Below are 27794 nucleotides of genomic sequence, written 5' to 3'. Positions count from 1 at the left end.
GGAGGCCCAGCAGTGCATCAGGGCTTCCTGGTGCAGGGCAAGAGGGCACGCGGTGTGGTCACCGACGGCCGGGACGCCTGCTGGAGGGGAGGTTCAGAGCAGCTGACGGAGCCGCGATCCAGAAGCAGGTCTCCGTGCCCAGGCCGCTCTGCCGGGCACGTGCCATCAGCTGAAGGCCCCACGTCACGACTACAATGACGCAGCATCGGAACGAGTCACGTCCTGTCACGGCGGTCCTCATGCCACACCCAGAAACCGCCATCTGAGACACGATGAGACAGCGTCAGGGCTGCGCCCCAGCCCCAGCGACCCAGCGGCCCCGGCGCTCTGCCCTGGAGGATCCAGGGCTTCGGCTCCTTAGCTAGAGCGGCGATGGGTATGCAGACGGGCAGGCAGTCTGTGGTCCAGGTCTGTGCTCCACCTTTGGGGGCGCAGGCACAGAACAAGGTGGGAGGGAAGGAGCAGGGACCCTGGAGGGCAGAGGTGGGCGGGGCGGCCCCGGAGCAGCCCCCAGACAGAGCAGAGCTCCTGGGAAACCTCCCAGGACCCAGCTGGTGCCCAGGGCGGGCAGGCAGAGACGGCAGGGCTCCAGGGAGGCAGGCGCTGTCAGGCTGCAGCTGGAAGTGAGCTCTGGGCCTGCCCCACGTGAAGGGGCAGAAAGCCCACCGCTGCCGGCAGGATCAACACAGAACAAGACAGAGCAGAGGAAGGAGGTCCCAATCAAACGAACGCCTAGATTATTCATGTGTTTCAAAACACAAGATCAAAGGGGAAATAAAAACCTATTGAGAAGCAAAAGAATGTCAATATAGATAGAAGCAGCAAAAACTTTACCTAGAGAAAAATTTATGGCCTTAAATGCTTAAACCAAAAAATGAGCTAAACTCCTAAGTGGTGAGAGGAAAAGGAGCAGAATAAACCCAAAGAGAAAAGAATGAAACAGGTAGCAGAGATGGGGCAGCGGCTGATGAAACAGGGACTCGGGCTCCAGCTCCGCCTCCCAGTGAAAGCCGCCACCCTGTTCCTACAACGACTGAAAGGGTGTCACGCAGAGAGGAGTCAACCACTCCTGGTGGATCCGTAAGGGAGGACGGAGAAGAGCATCACATGATGATAAAGGGGGCGACTCTACACAGAGACACCGTGACCCTCGATACGTACGCACCTCACAGCAGAGCATCAGACACAGCGGGGCAGACACCGACAGAGCTACAGGAAGAACAGATGGATCCAGCGTCACGGCTGGAGACTAGTGCGCAGATCCAGAGAATCAGAGGGAACGGCCGAACTCAACACCACCATCAATCAACCGGATGTAACTGACACCTGTGAAGAGACTGCTTCACCCACCAACAGGAGGAAGACACATTCCCCTCCAGTCACGTGGAGCAGTTCCCAAGAGAAAGCAGACACTGGGCCACGAAACACACCCAGAGACACTTAGAGCATCTACCAAGACAGAGGGCCCTCGGGCCATGAAACACACCCAGAGACACTTAAGAGGAACAGAAATCAAACAGTGTGTGTTATCAGATCGCAGTGAAATTAAACTGGAAGCCTACAACAGAAAGGTAACTGGACTATCCCCCAAACACACGGAGATTAAACAACACCTTTCTAAATAACATAATGGCCAAAAAAGATACCTCAAGAAAAAATTTTAAATACTTAGAACTCAAAGAGAATGAAGACACAACTTATCAACATTCACAGGACACAGCAAAAGCAGTGTTCCGAAGAAATTTGTAACGCAGAATGCGTTTCTCAGAAGAAAAAGATACCTGAAATCAGATTTTACCTTAAGAAGCCAGAAGAGGACAGTATCCCTAATACGGGAACCAAAGACAGTGCAAGAAAACAGTCTCTCTCACGAACATAGACTAAAAACCGATAACAAATACAGCAAGTTGAATCTACAAAAGCAGAAAGAGAATCGTATCCCACAACCAAGCTCATCACACGCATGCAAGCCCGGTTCAACTTTATAAAATCAAACACTGTAAGTTATCACCCAACAGACCAAAAAAGAAAAACCGTATGACCATATCAGTATCAGTATCGTCTCGTATCAATGCAGAAAAAGCACTAGACAAAATCCAACATCCATTCACGACAAAAACCCTCAGTCAACTAGGAAGAGAGGGGCGCTTCCTCAACTTGACAGAAAACAGCTACAGAAAGCCCGCAGTTAGTATCAGACGTAAGGGCGAGAAATGTGACGCCTTCCCATTCAGAGGAGGTGTAATGCAAGCGTGTCCCCTCTCATCACTCTCCCAACATCGAACTGGAAGTCCCCGCTGATGCAATCAGTCAAGAAAAAGGGGGGGAAAAGACACAGATCTTCGTTAACTCATGACAGGACTATAGATCCTTCTTAAGTTGAAAATACCATTAAGCTGAAGAATGTATTTAACACCGCTCACCTACCAAACGTCCCAGCTTAGCCTGGTGTGCCTCAGACAAGCTCGGAATGCACTAGCCACAGCTGGAAACCCACTTAACACCGATCCTGCTTTGTAATTAAGAGCTGAATGCCTCATGTCATGCACTGAGTGCTGTACTGAAAGCGAAGACCAAAATGCATGTGTGGGCACAGAGCCACTGCAGGCGCGTCAGGGTTTGGTTTTTAATGCACCACTGTTCTTTTTATTTACTTGTTTATTTAAGGCTGTGCTGGGTCTGAATTTGGCAATAAGGAGTTCATGGTCTGAGCCACAGTCAGCTTCCAGTCTTGTTTTTGCTGACTGTATAGAGATTCTCCATCTTTGGCTGCAAAGAATATAATCAATCTGATTTTGGTGTTGACCATCTGGTGATGTCCATGTGTAGAATCTTCTCTTGTGTTGTTGGAAGAGGGTGTTTGCTATGACCAGTGTGTTCTCTTGGCAAAACTCTGTTAGTCTTTCCCCTGCTTCATTCCGTATTCCAAGGCTAAATTTGCCTGTTACTCCAGGTATTTCTCGACTTCCTACTTTTGCATTCCAGTCGCCTATAATGAAAAGGACAGCTTTTTGGGGGTGTTAGTTCTAGAAGGTCTTGTAGGTTTTCAAAGAACCATTCAACTTCATCTTCTTCAGCATTACTGGTCATGGCATAGACTTGGATTACCGTGATATTCAATGGTTTGCCTTGGAAACGAACACAGATCATTCTGTTGTTTTTGAGTTTGCATCCAAGTACTGCATTTCAGGCTGTTTTGTTGACTATGAGGGCTACTCTATTTCTTCTAAGGGATTCTGGACCACAGTAATAGATTTAATGGTCATCTGAGTTAAATTCACCCTTTCCAATCCATTTAGTTCGCTGATGCCTAGAATGTCGACATTCACTCTTGCCATCTCCTGTTTGACCACCTCCAATTTGCCTTGATTCATGGACCTAACATTCCAGGTTCCTATGCAATATTGCTCTTTGCAGAATCGGACCTTGCTTCCATCAACAGTCACACTCACAACTTGGTGTTGATTTTGCTTTGGCTCCGTCTCCTCACTCTTTCTGGATTTATTTCTCCACTGATCTGCAGTAGCATATTGGGCACCTACCGAGCTGGGGAGTTCATCTTTCAGTGTCTTATCTTTTTGCCTTTTCATCCTGTTCATGGGGTTCTTAAGGCAAGAATACTGAAGTGGTTTGCCATTCCCTTTTCCAGTGGACCACATTCTGTCAGATCTCTCCACCATGACCTGTCCGTCTTGGGTGGCCCTGTGTGGCATGGCTCAGTTTCATTGAGTTAGACAAGGCTGTGGTCCATGAGGTCAGATTGGTTAGTTTTCTGTGATTGTGGTTTTCATTCTGTTGCCCTCTGATGGAGAAGGATAAGAAGCTTCTGGATGGGACAGACTGACTGAGGGGGAAACTGGGTCCTGTTCTGATGGGCGGGGCCGTGCTCAGTAAATCTTTAATCTTTTAATGATTTTCTGTTGATGGGCAGGACTGCATTCCTTCCCTGCTATTTCAGTCAGTTCAGCTCAGTCACTCCGTCGTGTCCGACTCTTTGCGACCCCATGAATCGCAGCACGCCAGGCCTCCCTGTCCATCACCAATTCCTGGAGTTCACTCCATCGAGTCAGTGATGCCATCCAGCCATCTCATCCTCTGTCGTCCCCTTCTTCTCCTGCCCCCAATCCCTCCCAGCATCAGAGTCTTTTCCAATGAGTCAACTCTACACATGAGGTGGCCAAAGTATTGGAGTTTCAGCTTCAGCATCAGTCCTTCCAATGAACACCCAGGACCGATCTCCTTTAGGATGGACTGGTTGGATCTCCTTGCAGTCTAAGGGACTCTCAAGAGTCTTCTCCAACACCACAGTTCAAAAGCATCAATTCTTCAGCGCTCAGCTTTCTTCACAGTCCAACTCTCACATCCATACATGATCATTGGAAAAACAATACCTTGACTAGACGGACCTTTGTTGGCAAAGTAATGTCTCTTCTTTTTAATATGCTGTCTAGGTTGGTAATAACTTTTCTTCCAAGGAATAAGTGTCTTTTAATTTCATGGCTGCAATCACCATCTGCAGTGATTTTGTAGCCTAAAAAAATAAAGTCTGACACTGTTTCCACTGTTTCCGTATCTATCTGCCATGAAGTGATGGGACCAGATGCCATGATCTTCGTTTTCTGAATGTTGAGCTTTAAGCCAACTTTTTCACTCTCCTCTTTCACTTTCATCAAGAAGCTTTTTACTTCCTCTTCACTTTCTGCCATAAGCGTGGTGTCATCTGCATATCTGAGGTTATTGATATTTCTCCCGGCAATCTTGATTCCAGCTTGTGCTTCTTCCAGCCCAGTGTTTCTCATGACGTGCTCTGTGTATGAGTTAAATAAGTAGGGTGATAATATACAGCCTTGACGTACTCCTTTTCCTATTTGGAACCAGTCTGTAGTTCTATGTCCAGTTCTAACTGTTGCTTCCTGACCTGCATATAGGTTTCTCAGAGAGGCAGGTCAGGTGGTCTGGTATTCCCATCTCTTTCAGAATTTTCCACAGAAGCACACTGGCTGAGATGGACTGCACAGAAGCATGGCCAAGAGGAGCTACCCCTCGCCCAAGGTTGGGGGCGGCAACTGAGAGTGCCAAGCTGCGTCGGCACAGGAGCGGCTGAGAGAAGCTACCACACGCCCGAGGTTAGGGCGTTGGCCGGTAGGAGCAACCCCACTGAGAGGAGCAACCCCACGTCCAAGGAGAGGCAGCTGCATGGGCGCAGGAGGGCCGAGAGGAGCTACTCCACGTTCAAGGTCAGGAGGGGCAGTGGTGAGGAGATGCCCCTCGTCCAAGGTAAGGAGCAGCAGCTGCGCTTTGCTGGAGCAGCCGTGAAGAGATACCCCACGTCCAAGGTAAGAGAAACCCAAGTAAGACGGTAGGTGTTGCGAGAGGGCATCAGAGGGCAGACACACTGAAACCATAATCACAGAAAACTAGCCAATCTGCTCACACAGACCACAGCCTTGTCTAACTCAATGAAACCAAGCCATGCCCTGCTATTAACCTGGGGCCAAACTATGGTGGAAGATGAGGGTGACCTCCTGATTGCCAAATTCAGACTTAAACTGAAGAAAGTAGTGAAAACCACTAGACCATTCAGGTATGACCTAAATCAAATCCCTTACCATTATACAGTGGAAGTGAGAAATAGACTTAAGAGACTAGATCTGATAGACAGAGTGCCTGATGAACTACGGACGGAGGTTCATGACATTGTACAGGAGACAGGGATCAAGACCATCCCCATGGAAAAGAAATGCAAAAAAGCAAAATGGCTGTCTGAGGAGGCCTTACAAATAGCTGAGAAAATAAGAGATGTGTAAAGCAAAGGAGAAAAGGAAAGATATACCCATTTGAATGAAGAGCTCCGAAGAATAGAAAGCAGGGATAAGAAAGCCTTCCTCAGTGATCAGTGCAAAGAAATCAAGGAAAACAATAGAATGGGAAAGACTAGAGATCTCTTCAAGACAACTAGAGATACCAAGGGAACTTTTCATGCAAAGATAGGCACAATAAAGGACAGAAATTGTATGAACCTAACAGAAGCAGAAGATATTAAGAAGAGGTGGCAAAAATACACAGAAGAACTGTACAAAAAAGAGCTGCACGACCCAGATAATCACGATGGCGTGATCACCCACCTAGAGCCAGACATCCTGGAATGTGAAGTCAAGTAGGCCTTAGGAAGCATCACTATGAACAAACCTAGTGGAGGTGATGGAATTCCAGTTGAGTTATTTCAAATCCTAAAAGATGATGCTATGAAAGAGCTGCACTCAATATGTCAGCAAAATTTGGAAAACGCAGGAGTGGCCACAGGACTGGAAAAGGTCAGTTTTCATTGCACTCCCAAAGAAAGGCAATGCCAAAGAATGCTCAAACTACCGCACAATTGCACTCATCTCACACACTAGTAAATTAATGCTCAAAATTCTCCAAGCCAGGCTTCAATGATATGTGAAGCGTGAACTTTCAGATGTTCGAGCTGATTTTAGAAAAGGCAGAGGAAACAGAGATCAAATTGCCAATATCCGTTGGATCAGCAAAAAAGCAAGAGATTTCCAGAAAAACATGTATTTCTGCTTTATTGACTATGCCAAAGCCTTTGACTGTGTAGAAAGAAAGAAAAGAAAGTGAAGTTGCTCAGTCATGTCTGACTGCGACCCCATGGACTGGAGCCTACCAGGTTCCTCCATCCATGGGATTTTCCAGGCAAGAATACTGGAGTGGGTTGCCATTTCCTTCTCCAGGAGATCTTCCTGACCCAGGGATTGAACCCAGGTCTCCAGCATTGTAGGCAGACGCTTTACCATCTGAGACACCAGGGAAGTCCTGAAAGTGAATGTCGCTCAGTTGTGTCTGACTCTTTGCGACCCCATGGACTGTGGAGTCCATGGAATTCTCCAGGCCAAAATACAGGAGTAGGTATCCTTTCCCATCTCCAGGGGATCTTCCCGACCCAGGGATCAAACCCAGGTCTCCCACATTGCAGGCGGATTCTTTACCAGCTGAGCCATGACTATGTGGATCACCACAAATTGTGGAAAATTCTGAAAGAGATGGGAATACCAGACCACCTGACCTGCCTCCTGAGAAATCTGTATGCAGGTCAGGAAGCAACAGTTAGAACAGGACATGGAACAACAGATTGGTTCCAAACAGGAAAAGGAGTACGTTAAGGCTGTATACTGTCACCCTGCTTATTTAACTTATATGCAGAGTACATCATGAGAAACGCTGGGCTGGAGCAAGCATAACCTGGAATCAAGATTGCTGGGAGAAATATGAATAACCTCAGATATGCAGATGACACCACTCTTAGGGTAGAAAGCGAAGAACTACAGAGCCTCTTGAAAGTGAAAGAGGAGAGTGAAAAAGTTGGCTTAAAGCTCAACATTCAGAAAACGAAGATCATGGCATCTGGTCCCATCACTTCATGGCAAACAGATGGGGAAACATGGAAACAGTGTCAGACTTTATTTTCTTGGGCTCCAAAATCTCTGCAGATGATGATTAAAGCCATGAAATTAAAAGACACTTACTCCTTGGAAGGAAATTTATGACCAACTTAGACAGCATATTAAAAAGCAGACACATTACCTTGCCAACAAAGGTCCATCTAGTCAAAGCTATGGTTTTTCCAATGATCATGTATGGATGTGAGAGTTGGACTGTCAAGAAAGCTGAGCGCTGAAGAGTTGATGCTTTTGAACTGTGGTGTTGGAGAAGACTCTTGAGAGTCCCTTAGACTACAAGGAGATCCAACCAGTCCATCCTAAAGGAGATCAGTCCTGAATATTCATTGGAAGGACTGATGCTGAAGCTGAAACTCCAATACTTCGGCCACCTGATGCGAAAAGCTGACTCATTTGAAAAGACCCTGATGCTGAAGAAGATTGAAGGCGGGAAGAGAAGGGAACAACAGAGGATGAGATGGTTGGATGACATCACCGACTCAATGGACATGCGTTTGAGCAAGCTCTGGGAGTTGGTGATGGACAGGGAGGCCTGGCGTGCTGCAGTGCACGGGGTTGAAAAGAGTCGGACACGACTGAGCGACTGAACTGAGCTGAACTATGCTGGGTCTTCACTGCTGCACAGGCTTTCCTCTAGTTGCAGCAAGTGGAGACTCCTCTCCAGTTGCAGTGCGTGGCCTTTTCATTATGGTGGCTTCTCTCACTATGGCTCCCAGGCTCCAGAGCACAGGCTCAGTAGTTGTGATTCGTGGGCTTAGTTGCCCCACAGCATGTGGTACCTTCCCAGGTCAGGGATTCACGTCCCCGGCACCGGCAGGCAGATTCCTCACCGAGCCGCCAGGGAAATCTGGTACATGAGTTGTTTACCCTGGTGATCGAGTAGCTGGCTGGGAGCTGAGGCTCACTGCTGACGCCCAGCAACCCGGGATCGCAGCAGACTGCCTACCGCTAGTCCAGAGAAAGATCCAAGTTCAAAGCTCGGTTTCTACCAGATATTTATCACTTTTGCACCATTTTAAAACCAAAAAATCTGGAAAGTCGTACTGTCCAGGGTCGGGGACAACCTGCACATCGACTGGGGAAAAGGACAGAACTATATGCCAAGACTACATTTGGGATTTGAAATTAAAATCTCAATACCATTTACGTTAGCTCCTGCAAAATGAAATACCTACATGTGAGTTTTACAAAGTACGTATAAGATCTACATGAGGAAAACTACAAACCTCCGAAGAGAGAAATGGAGAGAGAGTTCACGTCTGTGGGTACAAAGATTCAACACCGTCAAGGTATCAGATTTTCCCAACTTGATTTGTAGATTCAGTTCAATCTCATCAAATTCCTATCAAGTCATTTCACGGGTATTGACAAACTGAATCTAAAGTTTACAAGGACAGGAGGCGAAAGACCCGGGAAAGCCAACACAAGACTGAGGCAGAAGCACAAGGCTGGAGGACTGACCCTCCCCAACCCCAAGACTCGCCGTCGAGCTCAGGCAATCAAGACGGGCAGCGCTGGGCCTCCCTGGCGGTCCAGTGGGTAAGAATTCGCCTGCCATTCAGGGCACTCAGGTTCAATCCCTGGTCAGGGAACTTAGATCCCACATGCTGCAGAGCAAGTAAGCCCGTGTGCCACAACTGCAGAGTCCACGCACCACAGGGAATGACCCTGCAGCCCCGACGCAGCAAAAAAACCAAAAAGACAGTGTGGGGCTAACAAGTAAAGTGATGAAAGAGAACACAGTTCAGAAACAGACTCCTACACACAGTCAACTGCTCGTTGACAAAGGAGCAAAAGCAGGAAAAGGGAGCGGAAACGGTCTCTGACAAAGTGTGCTCAACAGCTGGGCCGCACGCACAGAAACCACGAACCACAGCCAGCCGCCACACACCTCACAGACACCACGAACCACAGCCGGCCAGCCGCCACACACCACACAGAAGCCATGAACCAGAGCCAGCCGCCACACACCTCATAGACACCACGAACCACAGCCGGCCGCCACACACCTCATAGAAACCACGAACCAGAGCCAGCCAGCCGCCACACACCTCACAGACACCACGAACCAGAGCCAGCCACCACACACCGCACAGACACCACGAACCAGAGCCAGCCGCCACACACCGCACAGAAACCACGAACCACAGCCGGCCGCCACACACCTCACAGACACCACGAACCACAGCCAGCCAGCCGCCACACACCACACAGAAGCCATGAACCAGAGCCAGCCGCCACACACCGCACAGAAACCACGAACCACAGCCAGCCAGCCGCCACACACCTCACAGACACCACGAACCAGAGCCAGCCGCCACACACCGCACAGAAACCACGAACCATAGCCGGCCGCCACACACCTCAGGAGAGCTGACTCCAACTGGAACGCAGACCTGAACATAAAACGGGAAACTATGATACTTCCAGAAGATAATCCACGAGAAAACCTAGATGACCTTGGGTTCAGGAATGACTTCTTCCCAACACCACCAATGCACGATTCTTGAAAAGTAAGAATTGATAGGCTGGGTTCTTTGACGATTTTAAAATTTTCTGCTCTGGGAAAGACACTGTCAAGACAATGAAAAGACAAGCCACGGACCAGGAGGAACTATTTGCAAAAGACACGTCTGATAAAGGACTGTTATCCAAAACAAACAAAGAACTCTCAAAACTCAATGAAGAGAAAACTGCCTGATTGCAGAATGGTTCAAAGATGCTAACAGACACTCCGCCAAACATGATACAAGACGGCAAACACCCCTACAGGTGCCCCACCTCACGTGTTTTCAGGTAAACACAAACGAAACCAAGGGCCCGCCGCACAGCTGCTGCAACAGCCAGACGCTGACCACCGACGACACGGTGCCGGCGAGGAGCTGGAGCGACCGGAACTCGCACCGTCCCTGGAGGGGGTGCAGCCGCTCCGGAAGCTTGCGGGCTTCTTAACATACTACACACACTCTCACCACGTGGTCCAGCAGTTAAGCGCCTTGGTATTCACCCAAAGGAGCTGAAAATTTATGTCCACACATAACGTGGGTGTTCGCAGAAGCATTACGCGTAACTGCCAACATTTGGAAGCAAGCACGGTGCCCTTCAGTAGGTGGATGGATAGGTGCGCTGCAGTCCATGCAGTCGTGGACTAACCTTGAGTGTTAAAGAGAAACTAGCTCTCAAGCCCCCGCGAGACCTGGAGGAACCTCCCGTTCGTATCACTAAGTGAAAGCAGCCGATCTGAGTAGGGCACGCGCTGCAACAGTCCGCATCTGTGATACTCAGAAGAGGCCACACTCTGGAGCCAGCAGAAGGCTCAGTGGGCGCCAGGGTTCGCGGGTGAGGAGGGACGAACAGATGGAGTAGAGAGCACTTTCAGGCAGGGAGCCTGCTCTGTGTGAGGACACGAGGGCAGAGACGTGTCATCACACACGTGTCCAGACCTGCGCGAGGCACACCACCAAGAGGGAACCCAGGGTAAACGGGGGACCCTGGGCGGTGACAACGTGTCAGTGGAGCTTGGCCAGCCGTAACAAACCACAGCTCTGGGGGCACGCTGACGGGGGCGAGGCTCCGTGTGCGTGGGGGCGGGCTGGGGCGGGGAGGGCCACGGGAAACCTCTGCGCCTTTCTGTCCCTTTCACCGGGAACCTGAAACTGCTTTAAGAAAAAACTCTTTTTAAAAGTCTTACTGAAACAGAAAGAAAGGCTCGACACAGCCAGAGGCGGATCTCTGAAACGATCCTTCAATACATAACATTTAAAGTCCAAGGTGTCTTGTGTGGGAATCGGCAAGCCAAGGAGCATTCACAACACATCTGGAGAACAAAACCAGGGTGAGGCCTCCTGCCCTCCCAGCATCGGTGACAAGACACCACGACACTCATGCAGGGCAGCTAACCGACCAGAGGGGCAGAGCTGAGACCCGACACGCAGCAGACGGGTATGCAGTCCCCGAGGACAGCGAGGCTTGCCATGTTTGGGGACGACTGGATCCCTACTCAGATGACTTCCGAAACTAATTCTGGGTGCTCCCCTGATGGTCCAGTGGCTAAGCCTCCACACTCCGAGTGCAGGAGGCCCAGGTTCAATCCCTGGTCAGGGAACTGGATCTTACATGCCTCCAGATGAAGCCGGGGATTGTCACAGTGAGGGAAGGAAGTCAGAGAAGCAGAAATCTCACTTATACCGAGACAGAAATGATACAAATGAACTTATTTACAAAACAGAAACAGACTAACAGAGAATGAACTTATGGTCACCAGCGGGGAAGGAATGCAGGGAAGGGATAGCTAGGGAGTTTGGGATTGAGGCAGACACACTGCTGTATTTAAGACGGACACAGGGAACTCTGCTCATTGCTGTGAGGCAGCCTGGAAGGAAGGGGGGTTGGGGGAGAGTGGGTACATGTATACGTATGGCTGAGGCCCTCTGCAGTCCACCTGAAACCATCACAACATTGTTAATCAGCTACACCCCGATGTAAAATAAACAGCTAAAAAAGAAGTTCACGTGCCGCAACTAAGACCTGGCACAGCTACACACACGCACGCACACACGCGCACACGTGCACGCACACACGCACACGCGTGCACTCACATGTGCACACGCACACATACACGTGCACACGCATGCACACACGCACGCACACATGCACACACACACACGCACAGAAAAAACCCTCAAAACCCAAACAAATTCTGGGGGATCAAAGACTTAAATGTGAACTGTACAACTTTAAATTCATTAGAAGAAAATACTGGAGAATGTAGTCGTGTTTCAGGGTAAGAAAAATTTCTTAAGACAAAAATGCTAAGGATAAAAGAAGCAGCTTGATAGAGTTAATTGCATTAAAACTAAGACTCTGTGTTATTAAAAGAGAAGCCACAAATTAGGAGAAGATGTTTGCAACACATTTAAATGACAAACAACTAGCGTCCAGGAAACATAAGCATGCTTACAAACCAGTAAGAAGACAAACCGCCCAGGCGTGGAAGATGCCTGTGCAGAATGACGACCAGGAAGTGAACCCACGAAAGGGTACTCAGTCCCACGAGAGGCAAGAGAAACGGAATTTCACCCCGCGGGACTCACCACCTGCCAGTCTGCATCTGACACGCAGGGACGAGCCTGGCCGCACAGCGCGCTGCTGTACAGGCCCACCAGCGGGACACGGGAACACGCGAGGAGGGTGCAGTCACATGCAGGCATCGGTCCACACCAAAAGGCTCTGAAGGGCGGCTGCACCTACAACCATTTGGCATGGACCAAGAATGGCCATGGACGTGTGAAAGTCAAAGTCGCTCAGCCGTGGACTGTCACACGACTATACAGTGGACTGTACGTGGACTCTACAGTCCGTGGGATTCTCCGGGCCAGAATACTGAAGTGGGTAGCCTTTCCCTTCTCCAGGGGATCTTCCCAACCCAAGGACAGAACCCAGGTCTCCTGCATTGCACGTGGATTCTTTACGAACTGAGCTATCAGGGAACCAAACTTCAAGGACCTCTTGGCATGGACCACATGTCCTGCAAACCCAGGAAGTAACACTTCCTACTGCAAACTAACACAGCGGTCCCTCAGAACGCTGAGCTGAGCTTCTGTACGAGCTGCTTCTCGGGACACCCAGAAAAGAACAGAGAGCAGGGATCTGCACACCGTGTTCGCAGCAGCAAGATTCACAACAAAGGTGAAATCAGCGTTCATCAAAGACGAAGGGATACACAAAACGCGGTCCAGCCCACGCGACGAAGTGTCACTCAGTCTCAGAAGGACCTTCCGACATACGACCTGGATGAACCTTGAGGACACTTTGCTATGTGAAATAATCCAGCCACTAGAGGAAGAATCCGGAATGATCCCACATCTGTGAGGTCCCAAGAGCAGCTGGATCCACGGGGCTGGGAAGCAGCCAGGTGGGGCCAGGGGCTGGGGGTGGGCGAGGAGTGAGCATTTCCCAGAGACAGCGAGCATGTCAGCTCCGGAAAGTGAAAAGCATTTCTGGAGATGGGCAGTGGTGGTGTTCACACAACGACGTGAATGTGCTTAAAAACGGTTAAGCTGGGAAACTGCATGTTACGCGTAGTGTACAGTTTTAATAAGGACGTTACTGGAATCGCCGAAGAAAATTCCCAGCATGGCTGTTGGAAACAGAAATGTACCCAGCTTCTGGCCAGCCTGAGGCATCCCTGATCCTGTGTGTGGTCTCAGATGCAGGCGCGGGAAAGCCTCGTCCCCATGACCCTGTGCCCCCGACCCCTCACCTCGCTCGGGACATGCACACCCAGGAGCGGGGGCCCCGCAGGCCTGCACCCCGACACGGCTGCACCTTCCCCGGCTTGGTCGGCTGCACCTTCCGTGAGCGGCCAGCAGGGGGCGCCGGAGTCGAGGAGAAGGGCCGGGGGACCCGGGGGGCGCTCAGGCCGGAGGAGGCGGGGACCGCGGAGGAAGGGATGTGCGGAGAGGGACGGGGTGTGCGGAGGGGGACGGGTGTGCGGCTCAGGCCGGCGGAGGAAGGCATGTGCGAAGGCAAGGTGGACGGGGTGTGCAGAGGGGGACAGGGTGTGCGACTCAGGCCGGAGGAGGAAGGGACCGCGGAGGAAGGGATGTGCGAAGGCAAGGTGGACGGGGTGTGCAGAGGGGGACGGGGTGTGCAGAGGGGGACGGGGTGTGCGACTCAGGCCCAAGGACACCGCTGCCCTCAGGGGCAGCAGACCACGCTCACACCCAAGGGGACCCGCGGCGTCTCCACTCGGCTTCTCCAGGCGGTGCTGCTACAGGCACTGGCCAGAGACCCCGAGGAGGCCGGAATAACCCTGAGAAGCCAGCCCCCCGCGCCTGCCGAGGGCGCCGCCTTGACCGGACGCACCTCAGCCTCACCTGCACGCGGCCGTCCAGCTCCTGCCCGGCCTGCCCGGCCCGCAGCGCGCCCTCCAGCGGCTCCGCGGCCTGCGCCACCGCGTGCTGCAGGCGTTCCAGCATCTGCTTCTTGTCCGGGTCCACAGTCTCCTGGAGCTTCGCGGAGAACGGCTGTGCGTGTGAGGAGAGGCCACACCGTTAGCCCCGCTCAGCAGAGCCCCGGGCTCCCTGCCAGCTCCACGCGGAAAAGGCCGGTCCTGCCCCCCGCGGAAAAGGCCAGTCCTGCCCCCCGCCCGCGGCCTCCGGGGGTCTGGGTCCCGAGGGCGTCATCCCGCGTGTCCCCAGCAGGCAGGTGGTGCTAAGGGCGCAGGGCCCGTCCCTCTGATGTGACCCTGGACTGAGGCAGCTGCCCTAAGGCCACGGCCGGGACACACAGGTGTCCCCCACGACGCCTCCATCACAGAGGCCCCACCGCTCAGCCTAGAGGATGACTGCTAAGCTCTAATTTTATTCCTATTTTTTCTGGCGGAGATAATACATCATAAGCACAAGGGCAATCGTTACTGTAATTACTAAAGGTGGTGATTAAGAAAGAGAACTTGCCTTATCTGACCTCAAAATATAATAACCATAATCTGTAATACTGTTTTTTCAAAACAAAATGTTAGACTGGAGAGAACTAATTTATTCAGATAACTGTGAAAACTTCCAGGACCACCCACTTAAGAAGCCCGGCAGCTTCGCCTCTTGGTCACACGCCTTTGATTCAGTCGTGACTCCATGTGGAAGGTTCCCAGGTCAGCGCTGACCAGGGTGACCGGCGCTGAGCGTCTCCCGTAAGGGGCAGGAGTGGTCACCACCGCCCCCCGCCCCCGCCCGCCCCTCGCTGCCTCTGCTGGTGGTTTTCCCCACGGCCCGGAGGAGCTCCATGACGGTGACCTCGTGACCCTGCGTGTGACGGAGCCCGCTGACGACGGTCCCCGTGCTGGGGATGGGGTGGACGGGAGGGACATGGGGACCCTGAACGGCAGCGACCCACCTGCAGGGCGGCTCGCACGTCCTCCAGCAGCTGCGCTGCCTGGGGCTGCGTCTCCCGGTACCGCTCGAACAGGAAGTTCTGCCGGGCCCTCTTGATGATCTGGGAGCAGAGGAGGAAAGCGGGGTCAGCCGGGTGGTGCTCGGTGCCCGCGCAGAGGGCAACGCGGGGGGGGGGGTGGGGGGTGCGGGGTGCGGGGGCGCGGCTGCTACAGGCGATATCTGAGAACGCGGCTCCCCCTCGCCCTTCTGAGCGCGGGGCGGGGGGTGGGGGTGGGGGGGTGGTGTCAGCCTGAGCCCACCCTCCCCGACTCCTGCCCTGGGGGTTGCTCACATTTACCGGGGTTTTCAACAGCATCAAAGCAGGTTAACACAAAGCGTCATCCGCATAAATCGCAATACAAGTACCGTGGGGGGGCGGGGAGGGGGGGGGGGGCGGGGAGGGGGGGGGGGGCGGGGGTTCAAACAGCGTGTACTGAGCTGAGCTGGCTCAAGCCAACATGGGTTTATTAACTCACCCAAGGTCATTTCTTCCCTCATGCCATCCACTGTATTTAAAATTTAATCCTAAGAACTCCCTTTACCTTATCGTCAATGTCCGTGATGTTCATGCAGTAGAAGACGTCAAATTTGAAGTAATCCCTCAGCACTCTTCTCAGGATATCGAAGGAGATGTAGGACCTGCGGCGACGGGAGGCAGGCCTTTCCACCCGCACAGCAGCGCGGGGATAGAGGAGCCCGCCTTTTCACCCGCACAGCAGCGCGGCGGGAGAAGGGCCCGGCCCTCCCCAGGGAAGCGGGTGGGGAGGACTCTCAGGCGCAGGAAGGAGAGCGTCTGGTCAGAGTCCAGAGGGCAGCCTTGGGGCTGCGGGAACTACTTCTGCTTGGTTGCCTGGACTCTAGCTTTTCTAGAGTACTAGCGGAATGAGAAGCTTCCACCTTTAGAGCTGGGCACCGCGTCTCCGCTCAGCCCAAGGGCGCTCCTACCTGGCGTGCCCCATGTGCGAGGCGTCGTAGACGGTGGGCCCGCAGCAGTACCATGTCACCCTCCTTCCGTCTTGCGGCACAAACACGTCCTTGGTTGGAAACGAGGGAATGACCGTCACGAGGGGCACAGGACCAGTGTCAGCGGCCATGAGTGGCTCGCGCACCTTCACAGGATCGCTTAGCTCGCAGAAAGCCGCGGTCCGGGCTAGGGCTGGGGCGCCGCACCAGACCCCTAACAGTGAGCTCCACGACCCAGGGGCCCGGGGAGCAGGCCCCCTCCTCCCTGGGACTCCACTCACGGACACAGGCTGGGGGTCAGGGAGACGAGCGTCTGGATTCTGCTGCTTTAACGAGAGCAGTCTCCATTCATCAGGCACCTGCTGTGAGCCAGGCCAGAGCCGAGCGCGCTGACTGTCCAGCACTCGCTCCCAGAACAACGGGAGGAGGCAGCTTTCCTTTCCCAGCTGCCCGGGGCCCACACTCCTGGAGGAGCCGGCCTAGGGCGTGAGGCCTCCTGCCAACTGCCCAAGGTCTCAGGTCAGTTCAGGGCCTGCTGTTTCCAACCAGTCCACAAGGGGGACCCTGCCGCCCATCTGCTCAGGGTGCTGGCCCACAGAAACCCATCAGCCCTGCGCAAAACCCCTGGAGCCCCTGATCCCGCTGAGCAAGCCCTGGCCAGTCCAGAGCCAACCTGCCTTCGCCCTCACACCTGCCGGGCTCCCGAAAGCAATGGCTCCGCTTGGCTGGCACCATGACAGCAGATGCCACCACATGTCCCCCAGAGGGCACGCAGACTCCTGGCCCTGAGCACACCCAGAGCCAGGAAGCTGACGGGCAGCCCCTCAAGGTGTGCCACACGGGTGTGCACGCACGCTCCCGAACACAGCCCTGCGGAGGACGCTCGCCCACCAGCCGAGGGGTCCTCCAGAGCCACCCCTGCCCCCCGCAGCCCCCTACCTTCCTCCGTGTCAGGCTGTTGTACAGGCGCAGCTGGCATGGCTCAGACCCAGCTGGAGGAGACCATGTGGGCTGTGCACGCCGCCCTCCGCCTGCTGGGGGAGAGCACAGCTGGGTCAGTGCGGGATGAAGGGATACCACGGAGCTCTGATGGTGTGGCCCGATCCAGTGCCACCAACCCAAACCCCTGCTCTGCTTGCTCATGTCTGAGCGGTAGCTCGTCCCACAACCCCTTCCCCTCGGCCCGCCACACCCACCTCCCCCCGCTGGCTCCAAGCACGGGGCACCCGTGAGGCCGGAGGTGCACAGGCAGGCCACGGGGCTGGACTGATGCCCGCCTGCCCCCGGGAGGACACCTCTCTGGAGGCTTCGGGGGATGGGGACCATCTGCAGGCCCAGGAGCCAGATCAGGCTAGAAGGAGCCACTGGCCCATGGCTGTGGATGGTCAGTAGCATGGCCTGCAGCCCAGGCTCATCTCCATCAGCAGGCGGCCGGCTCCCCACCCCCGAAACATGCAGGCTCCCAGGCATGGCTCTGATGTGCACCCTGGGTGCACCTCCACCTGGTCCCAGAGCCTTTGGGAACAGCCCGCGGGCCATGTCACGGGGGCGGGGAGGGGGCTCACGGAGCCCAGCCTCCTCAGGTTACAGTCACCAGGGAAGCCCCGCCCTCCTCCCTGACCCCGATCTCCTCCTGGCCATTCCCCTGCCCTGTGGCTGTGAGCCCGAGCCTCCCAATGCATGAAGGGCAGGCCTGACGGTCTGCAACGAGGGCCTGGGAGGTGGGTGGGGTTGGGGGGTAGCTGTGTCCCAAGGCTCCGGGAGAGACACCAAGTCTTTACACCCTCCACCCCCACTCGGGGCACCAGTGACCCTTCTGCCACCCCGAGGCACTGCTGCACGCCTAACATGGCCGAGCTCAACGGCCTGCGCGGCCCCTGCACCCCTGAGGGCACAGGCTCCTGGTCTCAACGCCACCCCCACCCCGCTGCCGCGTCTGCAAGGCGACCGTCCTGCCGCCAGAGGACCTCCCGCTGCTCCCCGAGGGTCACACTCAGCCCTGGGCCCGGCTACAGGCCACCCAGAGGATGCAACTGACCGGTGAAGGGGTGGGAGACGGCTGTGTGTGTGTGTGCGTGTGTGCACACCAGCGGGTGCGGGGGGACAGACAGAACCACCCAGCAGCTCCCGACTCCAGGCCCAAGTTGCGGACACACGGAAGGGCTCCTGTGGTCAGCAGCTGCCCAGGCCTCACCGGAGACACGCCTCAGAGCCCGCTGGGACGCCGCCTGCTGCTCCCCCCACCGAGACGCTGCAGGTCCCCACACAAGAGATGCCGCTGCCACGGGGGTGACGGGGAGCTGGCCGGAGCTGCTCACACGCATGCCCGGAGCCGGGGCAAAGGCGGGGCTCGCAGGACTGAAGGCTCGTGCAAGGGGGCGGCAGCGACAGGACCCAGCAGCGGGCACATGCAGGGGGACACCCTCCAGGACACAGGGTCAGACTCGGACTTCTGCGTCCCCCGGAGAGCAGCTACTGCCCAAGAGCTGGTGAGCAGTCACAGAAATGGGCACTCAAAATCCCCTGGCCAAAGAGAGTCGGGAGGCGTCCCCAGGGCCCTGGCTTAATGAGATGGGGGGGTCGCCAGAGGCCCTGGGGGACCCACTGCCCCACGCCCGGCACCAATGGTCTCTGCCGGGCGCAGCCCCCTAGCTGTGCCCAGCCTTCCTCTGGCTGCTTGGGAACAGCACACACGCCTGCGCCTGGCACCCCCGTCCGGGAACGTGCAGAAGCGCAGCTCTGACCCACCAGCACACCACCAGCATGCCCGGCTCGCTGAGGCCCGGAGAGTGAGGCTCCGGGCAGGGAGGGTTTTGGGAGGGTTTTGGGAGTGGGGGGACAAAGGGGACGTGCCAGCCCGCGATTGCGTACCCCGGGCGCCACACGCACCACAGCCTCGCAAGAGGGGCGGCTCACAGGGTCACACCCTGGGGACCCGCAGGGCCATGAGCCACCCTCTGTGGGCAAGAGCAGGCCCTGAAACTCCTCTTGGGAGGGGGATGGGGCAGTGGGGGGCGACAGAGAGCGCCCCGGGGTGGGGGGCACCCGCCCAGGACAGGCTGGGGGACGTCTGAGACGCACCAGCGAGGCAGACGCTCGGCCACTGGCACCCAGGGACTCAGCAGAGGACACCGACCCTGAGGGTTCTGAGCCCCAGTCCACCAGGCATCTTGCCACTCGGGGTCCCCGCAGGCACCCTGGAGGCGTCCGTGTCGGGGCACCAGGAAGGCCTCCCTGCCCTGGGGAACCCACTCCCTCCTTTGCAGGGGCGGATACCCGCCCTTCCCAATGGGTTCCTGTGCCACTCTCCCCACAAGCTCCAGGCTGGAGGTTGCAGCTCCAGACAGATGGCCATGCCAAGGCTGCGCCCCGCCCACCCTGACCCCACCCGGGAGGCCACGCCCTGGGGAGAAGCACCACCTCCACTGGGGAAGGGGCGTCTGCGGCAGGATCACCCAGAAACCAAAGCCCACCCCACCCAGGAGGAACACCACCCCACCTCCACCCCGTTACAGAGGGGACCGGCAGAGGGCAGGTCCCCAACGTCCAGGTGAAAGTGAAAGTCGCTCACTCGACTCTTTGCGACCCCATGGACCATACAGTCCATGAGATTCTCCGGGCCAGAATACTGGAGTGGGTAGCCGTTTCCTTCTCCAGGGGATTGTCCCCGCTGAAGGATCTAGAAAAGACCCTGCAGTCTGCCCAGTCCAGCAGGGACCACGGAGACCGCACGTGGATCTCCCCACCCCCCGCTCAAGGGGGTGCACACCCCAAGCCAGGCTGGGGGGACAGCTGCTCGAGGGCACCGGCCACTACGGATTCATCTACAGATTCATGGGAGGGGAGAGACCACCCAGCAGCCAGATGCCCCCTGCACACCACAACCGGGATGGCGGGGGGAGCAAGAGCTCTGAGCCCCCTCCTCTCAAAGCCCAGAAATGCCTTCGCTCTGGGTGCGCAGGGTTCCCACCACTAACACTGCTTCAGGATCCGATGGTGGATGCACACACACCTGTGACCTCAGGGGAAACTTAAGGAGAAGCAAGTCAAGTCCAAGCGGGGTCAGGGAGCTGACGGCCAAGGCGGGCCCCCACCCGCCAGCGGCTCCACCACAGCAGTGCGGGGTCGTGATCCTGGGGGGTCGACGCCTCGGCTTCCATCCTAACCTCCCCTTGGGGCGCTGGCAGGGCCCCCAGGCCAGCAAGGAGGGTCTCACGGCCAGAAGCTGCTCTGCTACTCACTTGCTTGGAGCCCGCAGGGCGGGCGTGCGGCGGGGGGGCTGCCCAGGATCGCGGTCACATGCCGGAACCAGCGGGCCACGTGGAAGAGCTGCGGGTCGGCCGGAGGGCCCGAGAGCTGCCTGAAGGCATCCACGTCCGCCTGAGACAGGGCAAAGCCCTGCAAGTAGCTACGCGTGCTGAGGTACGCGTCCAGCGCCCGCAACCGGGCCGCCTCGTCACTAATGCCCAGGATGGCCGTGTAGTCGGGAGCTGCAAAGACAGAGGACGCATGTCAGTGGGCCCGGGGACCTGGGCGAGCCCAGGATCAGGGCCGGGGCTCCCCATTCCGGGCAGGAGACACCCAGGACGGGCGGAAGCCCGGGGTGCAGGGACAGGTGTGGAGCAACTGCCTGTGGGCTCCAGGCAGGACGAGGATGTTTCAGAACCAGACAAACGCGGCTGCAGGAGGCTGTGAATGTCACAGATGCGTGAGCTGCACACTGAGGTGGCTAACCTCACGGCTGGTGATGCTCACCTCAATTACACACGCGCGTGCACACACACACCCCTGCTAGGCACTGGGTGCCAGACGGCCGGTGCTGACCGGTCCCCTCACGCCGGGTGGGCTATGGGCAGCGGTGAGAAATGCAGAGCCCTCTAAACCCAGCACTGGCCAGGCTTCCAGCGGCCGAGGCCCAGCTCCGAGGAGGCCTGCAGCCCGCCCCGAAATGCCTGCTCGAGGCGGCTCCACCTGCCCGGAGAGGAGCCAACTGGCCAGCGCCTGGCACAGGCCTGCCCCTGGCAGGGGCCCGAGGCCACTGCTCTGCCCTGGAGCCACAGGACCGGTGTGGGAGGACAGAACCCCAGCCTGAGCGAGGACCAGCCGGCAGCCTCTGCCAGCAGAAGGCCCTGGGCCCTGACCACCCTGAGATCCTGCCCCGACCCCACCGAGCCTGCTCGCCACGCAGCTCCTGCCCCCCAGTCACTGCGTGACCCTGTGTCACGGCTCCAGCCACTGTCCGGTGCTCTCGCCTCCTGCGGGGGGCAGGGCAGGCGGAGGCACAGGCCCCGTGGCTGCGGGGAGGGGGCTGGTCTCGCTTTCTTCCACAGAGGCGCCGAGCCGGGAGGCGCCCGAATGTGCCAGGAGGAGCCCGGCCCGGCCGCACCCGGGGCCTGGCCCCTCCTGCTCTCTCTTCTCCCTAGTTCCTGACACACGGACGCCCCCACCCGCTTCCCTACACTGACCGCGGGCTCCTCTTTCGTGCTGGATGAGACTCAGTTCAGAAAGCTACGTTGAGGGCCTGCCGGCGGGTGAATGGAGCTGGGGGGAGGGCCAGTGCGCGTCCCACGGGGGCTACATTGCCCTTGAGCACCTGGCTGCCCCACGTCGCCCCCCAAGCCCACCCTCCCCGTCTCTGCTGCAGCCGCCTAGGCCGGGACCGGAGCGCAAAGAAGCCTTGCCCCCCGTGACCCCCACCTCGTGCCCCCAGAATCGCACTGGACAGACAGACTGCCCTCACTCCGGGTGAACGCCAGGGAAGAGGCACCCCCTAGGACCCGCCCACCTGGACAGTGGCTGCCCTGGGCTGAGGTGCTCCCGGGGCGTTTAGGCTCCCTCTTTTCTCTCACTGCCCGCGTTTTCTGCAATAAGCACAGGTCCTTTTCACAATAAGAAAAACACATCAAATGTTTCACCAACTGGATGGCTTTAAAGCGCTAACGAAGCAGGTCAGGGGACAAGGGCTCGGCGGGTTTGCACCCCTCCCTGGCTGGGCGGACCCCCTCCCAGGTAAACAGATGCACACGCACGCACGCACACACACACACACACACGCCTCGTAAAGCCGCGGTGTTAGTGAGATTACACTTGTAAACTGTTTGAAATACTGCCGGGCGCACAGCCAGCGCCCATCAGCTACTATTATTATCATCATTATTATTTTACTCGCTCCTGTGTTGTTACTGCTGTAATGGCCCTGGAGGAGTTTACCCAGGGATCACACACGCGTTTATTACTAAGAGTCCCGTCTGGAGCAGGGAGCCCGCAGGGCAGAGGGCCAGTCATCAGGTCACTGTGGTAGCTGCGTTCCAGCCTAACTTGAGGAAACAAATTTAAAAATAGGTCAGCTTTCAAGTGGCTGTGGGTTTGGGCCAGACTGCAGTCTGGCAGTGAGCCCGTGATGCCAAAGGCAATGAGTGGACACAGAAGCGGGGCGCCCATCGCTTCCCCGACCCCCCTCCCCCGGGAGCCCCGCGCACACACGACTCCCAGCACTGCATCCACCAGCCCACTGCGGGGCCACCCAGACACACAGCTTCCAACGGTGGGAAGGCCCTGATCGTGCACCGTGCTCACCACGGTTTAGAAAACGCTGAGCTGAGCTTACACAAATCCGAGAGCCAGGTGAGGAGCCCAAGGCACACAGGCCGTGGCCCCAGCTCCTTCCTTCCCCACAGCGTGTACAGCTGCCCGCACCTGCCAACAGCCCCCCCCACCTCCTGCTGCGCTCCAGCTAGGCTCTTGCTTGGGGAAGCTCCAGCGCCAAGGCAGCACCACCAGCTACGAGAAGCACCCGATCCAGGCCTCCCGAGACCTTCAGAATCAGAGCCTGGGGGTAAGGCGGCTACCCTGGCCCCTGCCCTGCTGACCTCAGTGGCTAAGAGCCCACAGGCAGTTGCTGACACTCAGGCCCCTCCCCGCAGGCCTGCCTTCCTCCTAAGCGCCCAGGCCAGGTCTGTTTCTGTCCAAGACCGCCTGGGCGCAGTGGGGGTCTGCACCCGTCCCTCGCTGGCTGCGAGGCCCCGGGAGCACCCCGCCCTGAGGGTCAGGCCCTTCCTGGAAAGGCCCCTTCAGCTCCCAAACCCGCCTCTGCTGCCATTTGTCACCGGGGGACCCTTCAGGCCCATTTCTCTTTCCTAGGGGGTTCCTGGTCTGAGAAGCCTTCTGGAACAAAAGCATCCCCCCCAACACACACACAGGAATCTGGGGGACCAGAGAGACGCGTGCACCCCTGCTCTCCTGCACCAGCGGCGACGCCACCCACCCCCGGGAGTGAGGGCCCCACCTCCTGAGCACAGCCCTGCACGTCCAGATGTCACTTGCCCACATGGTGCTCCGTCTCCGGGCTGCAGGGCTGGGCTTGGCCGGAAGACGGATGGATGACCCCCGCCGCGTCTAGACCTGGCCCAGCAGAGTCTCCACAGTGATCGCCCGTGCTCCACCCTGCTGTGGGCGGCTGGCAGGGGAGGACTCACCGAGGTTCTGCCAGATTCTGCAGCCTCAGAGGAAGGGGCCCTGGCCCTGAACCACCTCCTCGGACTCGGGCCAGCCAGCAGCACGCACACGGGGAAGTGACCAAGAAAGAAATGGTCCATGCCGGGGCAGCACTGGGCTTCTGCGCCCTGGCCACCCCTTCCCGCTGGACGTTAAGCCCACAAAAGCCCGACGCCCAGTCTTGCCCCCGGCCGCAGCCCCACGCCCAGCAGCGTCCGGCAGAGCCGGTGCCTGAAGCACATCCCCGAATGAACCAAGACCTACGGAAGTGCCCTGCTGTGAAGCATGTCTCCTGAACAAATGAAGAGACACGTCCATGTGAGCACACTGTTGAGAACTCTTGGACAAGTTCCCCCCGAAACAGCAGGTGTGAGCTTTCACGGGGCACTCGTTGGTCCTGGGGAGCATCACCATCTGATGCCCGGACACACGTGTCTGCATGGCACCGCTGCCTGGGGAGGGGTGGGGCGGGGTGGGAGCGTGGACACTGGGCGCTTTCATCACCACCCAAGGACACTATCTCCCCTGACTCTTAGACTGGGAATACCGGGAGACGTGAGTGCATGGATGAGCAAATATCTGCAGTCTACACACACGTGCATTTCATTTTTCGTTGGGAAACACAGAAAATACAGCCTGCTCCCCTTGTCTGCCGTGACCCACTCTGGAACTGGGGCATTTGGTGCTAATCTGAACAGAGTCACCCAGGCAGAGTACTCAAGGTTGCTGCTACTGTCATACAGACCCTGGCAAGCTGTGTGACCTCAGACAAATCACTCACCTGCTCTGAACCTCAGGATTCCTGCCTGCACGGCAAGGGTAGTATTAGCCACGAAGGCGTGCTCTGAGGATGAAAGGCCCCCACAGATGTGTTCAGCACAGACTCATGCTGAGAAAAATGCTAAATGCACCTGTATTGTAATGGGATGGTTAGAGAGCATCACTGACTCAATGGACAAGAATTTGAGCAGACTCCAGGAGATCGTGGAGGCCTGGTGTGCTGCAGTCCATGGGGTCGCAAAGAGTTGGACACGACTGAGCGACTGAACAACTGTTATTACGAACAACTTGGAATTCTACAGTATAAAAAATTAAACTGCAGGTCTGACCTAACTCACGGCCACCGAAGAGGCCTGACCTGCAGGGCAAGGCCTCTGAGATGTGCTCAGTCCACCCTGGGGGTCATGAGGGATGAGACTCAACTTTCTAAAACACCCAGGAATGGGCCTCGTGTTCAGGGTACAAAGGAGAAGCTTTAAGCCCAGTGGCATCGCAGGGGACTACCAACTTAAGAAAGACGATACGGAATGGGAAGGTTATTCTAAATGAGGGACTCCTTAAAAATTCTGGGAAGATGGTCACTATCGATGATTCTAACCTCATGGGGAAAAAGCATTCAGAACTCGGAAACCTGGAACATCTAGAACTCTGGAAGCTGTATGAAGCCCTTACCATTTCGTTTCCTGTTTCCTCAGGGGATGGTGCGAGGTTCTTGTCTTTGAGAAAAGCCTAGACAAGGGGTGTGTGTGGGAAGGTTGGGGGGCAGGGGGGGGGCGTCAGCTCTAAAACAAGAGAGGGCAGAGTGTGGGCTAGGAGACGTGGTCCTTAATTTTAGGACCAGGACAACCTGTTAGCCGCCCAGACAGCTTAATGTATGCAGGAATCTTCCAAAAACAGGACAATTCTTACTAAGGCTATGAAAATCTCCAGTTCTGAAGCAGTTAAAAACAACTAAAAAACTGAATATGTCATTTCTGATGTCAAATGAAAAAGGAAGAGAGAGACGGAGGAAGGAAGAAAAGAAACAATCTTGGGCTTTCAACCCGGACACAGCACCCATTTCAGCCAAGTATTCTTAACCTCTACCAACCCCTATAAGGCTCACTGCATCCTCCTAGTTGCGACTTTTTAAATCTGCCCCACGTGGGGAAGGGGCAAAGGTGGAACCCCAGCCCTGCCAGCCCCAGAGACTGGGCTATCAACCAAGCTGCTATTTTTCAGGAGTCCGGGGGGACTTCTGAAGGCCGAGGATCTGGGTGGGTGGAGCCAATGCTGGAATCCAGGCACACCTGTCCGATGGAATGTGGGGTGCCGGGATGGTGGGTACCCCAGCAACCCTGTCATCAGGGGCCTCCCACGTCACCGGGTCCAGCTGCTTAGAGCTCCCAGCCAGGAACCCCAGGAACAAGAGAGACCCCAGAGGCCAGGGAAGTGTGTACAGTCTAAGCAGGGCAGCCAGAGAATAAAACGACACCCTGAGAGTGCTTCCCAAGGAAAGCTTGCCCCGGACTCCGGAATCCGGGGACTACATCCGCTCTGCCTGGCACCCCGCGATCTTGCAGGAGGGAGGGTGAGCAGGGAACCAGCATGCCCCTGAGGCTGCCTGGTGGCGGCCTGTCTGCCGGCTGGTGACACGAGTGACCCGTGGGGACAGAGCCTGAGACGCTCACGGAACCCCGGGGGCGGCGATTAAGGCGGGGCAGTAACGCCGCGACCGCGCAGGTCCCCGTGGCCACTGCTTGCAGCCGCAGATGACAGCCTTCGTGAAACCCCAACCCCTTCCCGTGCGTCCGCGTCCGGCTCCCTCGGCCCCACGTTCCTAAGTGTCAACGTGGGGCTGGGCGGCCCCAAACGACCCTGGCTGTGCCTGTCCCCCCAAATCCCAGGGGGCAGGAGGCGGTGAGGTCCGCCCCAGCGGCCGGCAGGGGAACGCAGAACCAGCCCCCGGGGTCGGGGCGCAGGGGGACCCGGAGGCCTCGAGGTCTGGGAGGACCTGGGGAGGGGCGGCCCCGGCAGGGCCCGGACGGGGTTGGAAGAGCGCACCCGCCGGGAAAACCCGGGGGTCCGGGCCCGCCCTCTGCGCGCCCTGGGGCCCGCCCCTCAGAGACCCGGCGCCCCCGGCTCCCGCGTGGCCCCGCGGGCCCCGCGGCCCAGGCTGCCCCGCCCGCCCCTCGCGCGCGCTCACCGTGCTCCGTGGTAGACCCTGCCATCACCCGAATCCCGCACTCGCGGAGGCCGCCGCGGCTTCCCAGAATCTGATGCAACCACCGCCCCGGAAATCCCGCCCCCAAGCCGCCGGCCTTCCGGGATCCGCCCGGTCGCTAGGCAACCACCCGCGCGCAGACGCCGCTGGCCCCGGGCATGCTGGGAATCTTTTATTTTTTTTTACTCAATTTTTATTCACGTTAAGGAAACCAGTCCTGAATGTTCATTGGAAGGACTGATGTTGAAGCTGAAACTCCAGTACTTTGGCCACCTGATGCGAAGAACTGACTCATTGGAAAAGTCCCAGATGCTGGGAAAGATTGAAGGCGGGAGAAGGGGACGACAGAGGATGAGATGGTTGGATGGCATCACCGACTTGATGGACAGGAGTTTGAGTAAACTCCGGGAGTTGGTGATGGACAGGGAAGCCTGGCGTGCCGCGGTCCATGGGGTCGCAAAGAATCGGACACGACTGAGCCACTGAACTGTTGATTAACATTTTGTACAATTGCTGATTAACAATGTTGTACAAGAATGACAGTTATATACATTCTTAATATTCTTTCCCCTTATGACTTGTCATATTAAATATAGTATGATAGGAAATATAGTTCTCTGTTCTATACAGTAGGACACTGTGGATAATCTATATTAAAAAGGTTCCATCTGCTAACACCAACCTCCCACTTCATCCTTTCCCATTCCCCTTACCCCTTGACAACCCACAGTCTGGTCTCTATTGCACGTCATTCTCTTTAAAAAAAAAAGTGTATAATTACTTTACAACATTCTTAGTTTCTTTTGTACAAGAAACCGAAACAGTGGTAGAAACACACACTTCCTCTCCCTTTTGACTCTCCCTCCCACATACCCTATCCTGCCCCTTAGTCACAGAGCACCAAACAGCTCCCTGTGCTACAGGCAGCTCTTTTTAACATATTTTTGTTGGCTGTGCTGG

General features: G+C 56.4%; 1 protein-coding gene across 3 annotated transcripts in view; it reads right to left on the bottom strand.

Moving 5' to 3' along the window:
• CARS1 (cysteinyl-tRNA synthetase 1) overlaps positions 1-26946 on the bottom strand; it is a 52401-nt gene extending 25455 nt beyond the window's left edge. The window contains exons 1-7 of one of the 3 annotated variants that reach the window (XM_070782787.1): positions 26817-26946; positions 20599-20847; positions 17297-17391; positions 16340-16428; positions 15937-16033; positions 15357-15455; positions 14339-14488 (exon numbers count right to left, since the gene is read on the bottom strand). In XM_070782787.1, the coding sequence (XP_070638888.1) occupies positions 14339-14488; positions 15357-15455; positions 15937-16033; positions 16340-16428; positions 17297-17391; positions 20599-20847; positions 26817-26841 (804 nt within the window). In that variant the 5' untranslated portion in view covers positions 26842-26946. The remainder of the gene's footprint in view (positions 1-14338; positions 14489-15356; positions 15456-15936; positions 16034-16339; positions 16429-17296; positions 17392-20598; positions 20848-26816) is intronic. The other 2 variants (XM_070782785.1, XM_070782786.1) reach the window with 2 other exon arrangements.
• Between the last annotated feature and the right edge of the window lie 848 nt (positions 26947-27794).

Source organism: Bos indicus, chromosome 29 (genome assembly GCF_029378745.1).
Source record: "Bos indicus isolate NIAB-ARS_2022 breed Sahiwal x Tharparkar chromosome 29, NIAB-ARS_B.indTharparkar_mat_pri_1.0, whole genome shotgun sequence".
Taxonomy (NCBI): Eukaryota; Metazoa; Chordata; class Mammalia; order Artiodactyla; family Bovidae; genus Bos; species Bos indicus.
This window is presented reverse-complemented; position numbering and strand designations above follow the sequence as displayed.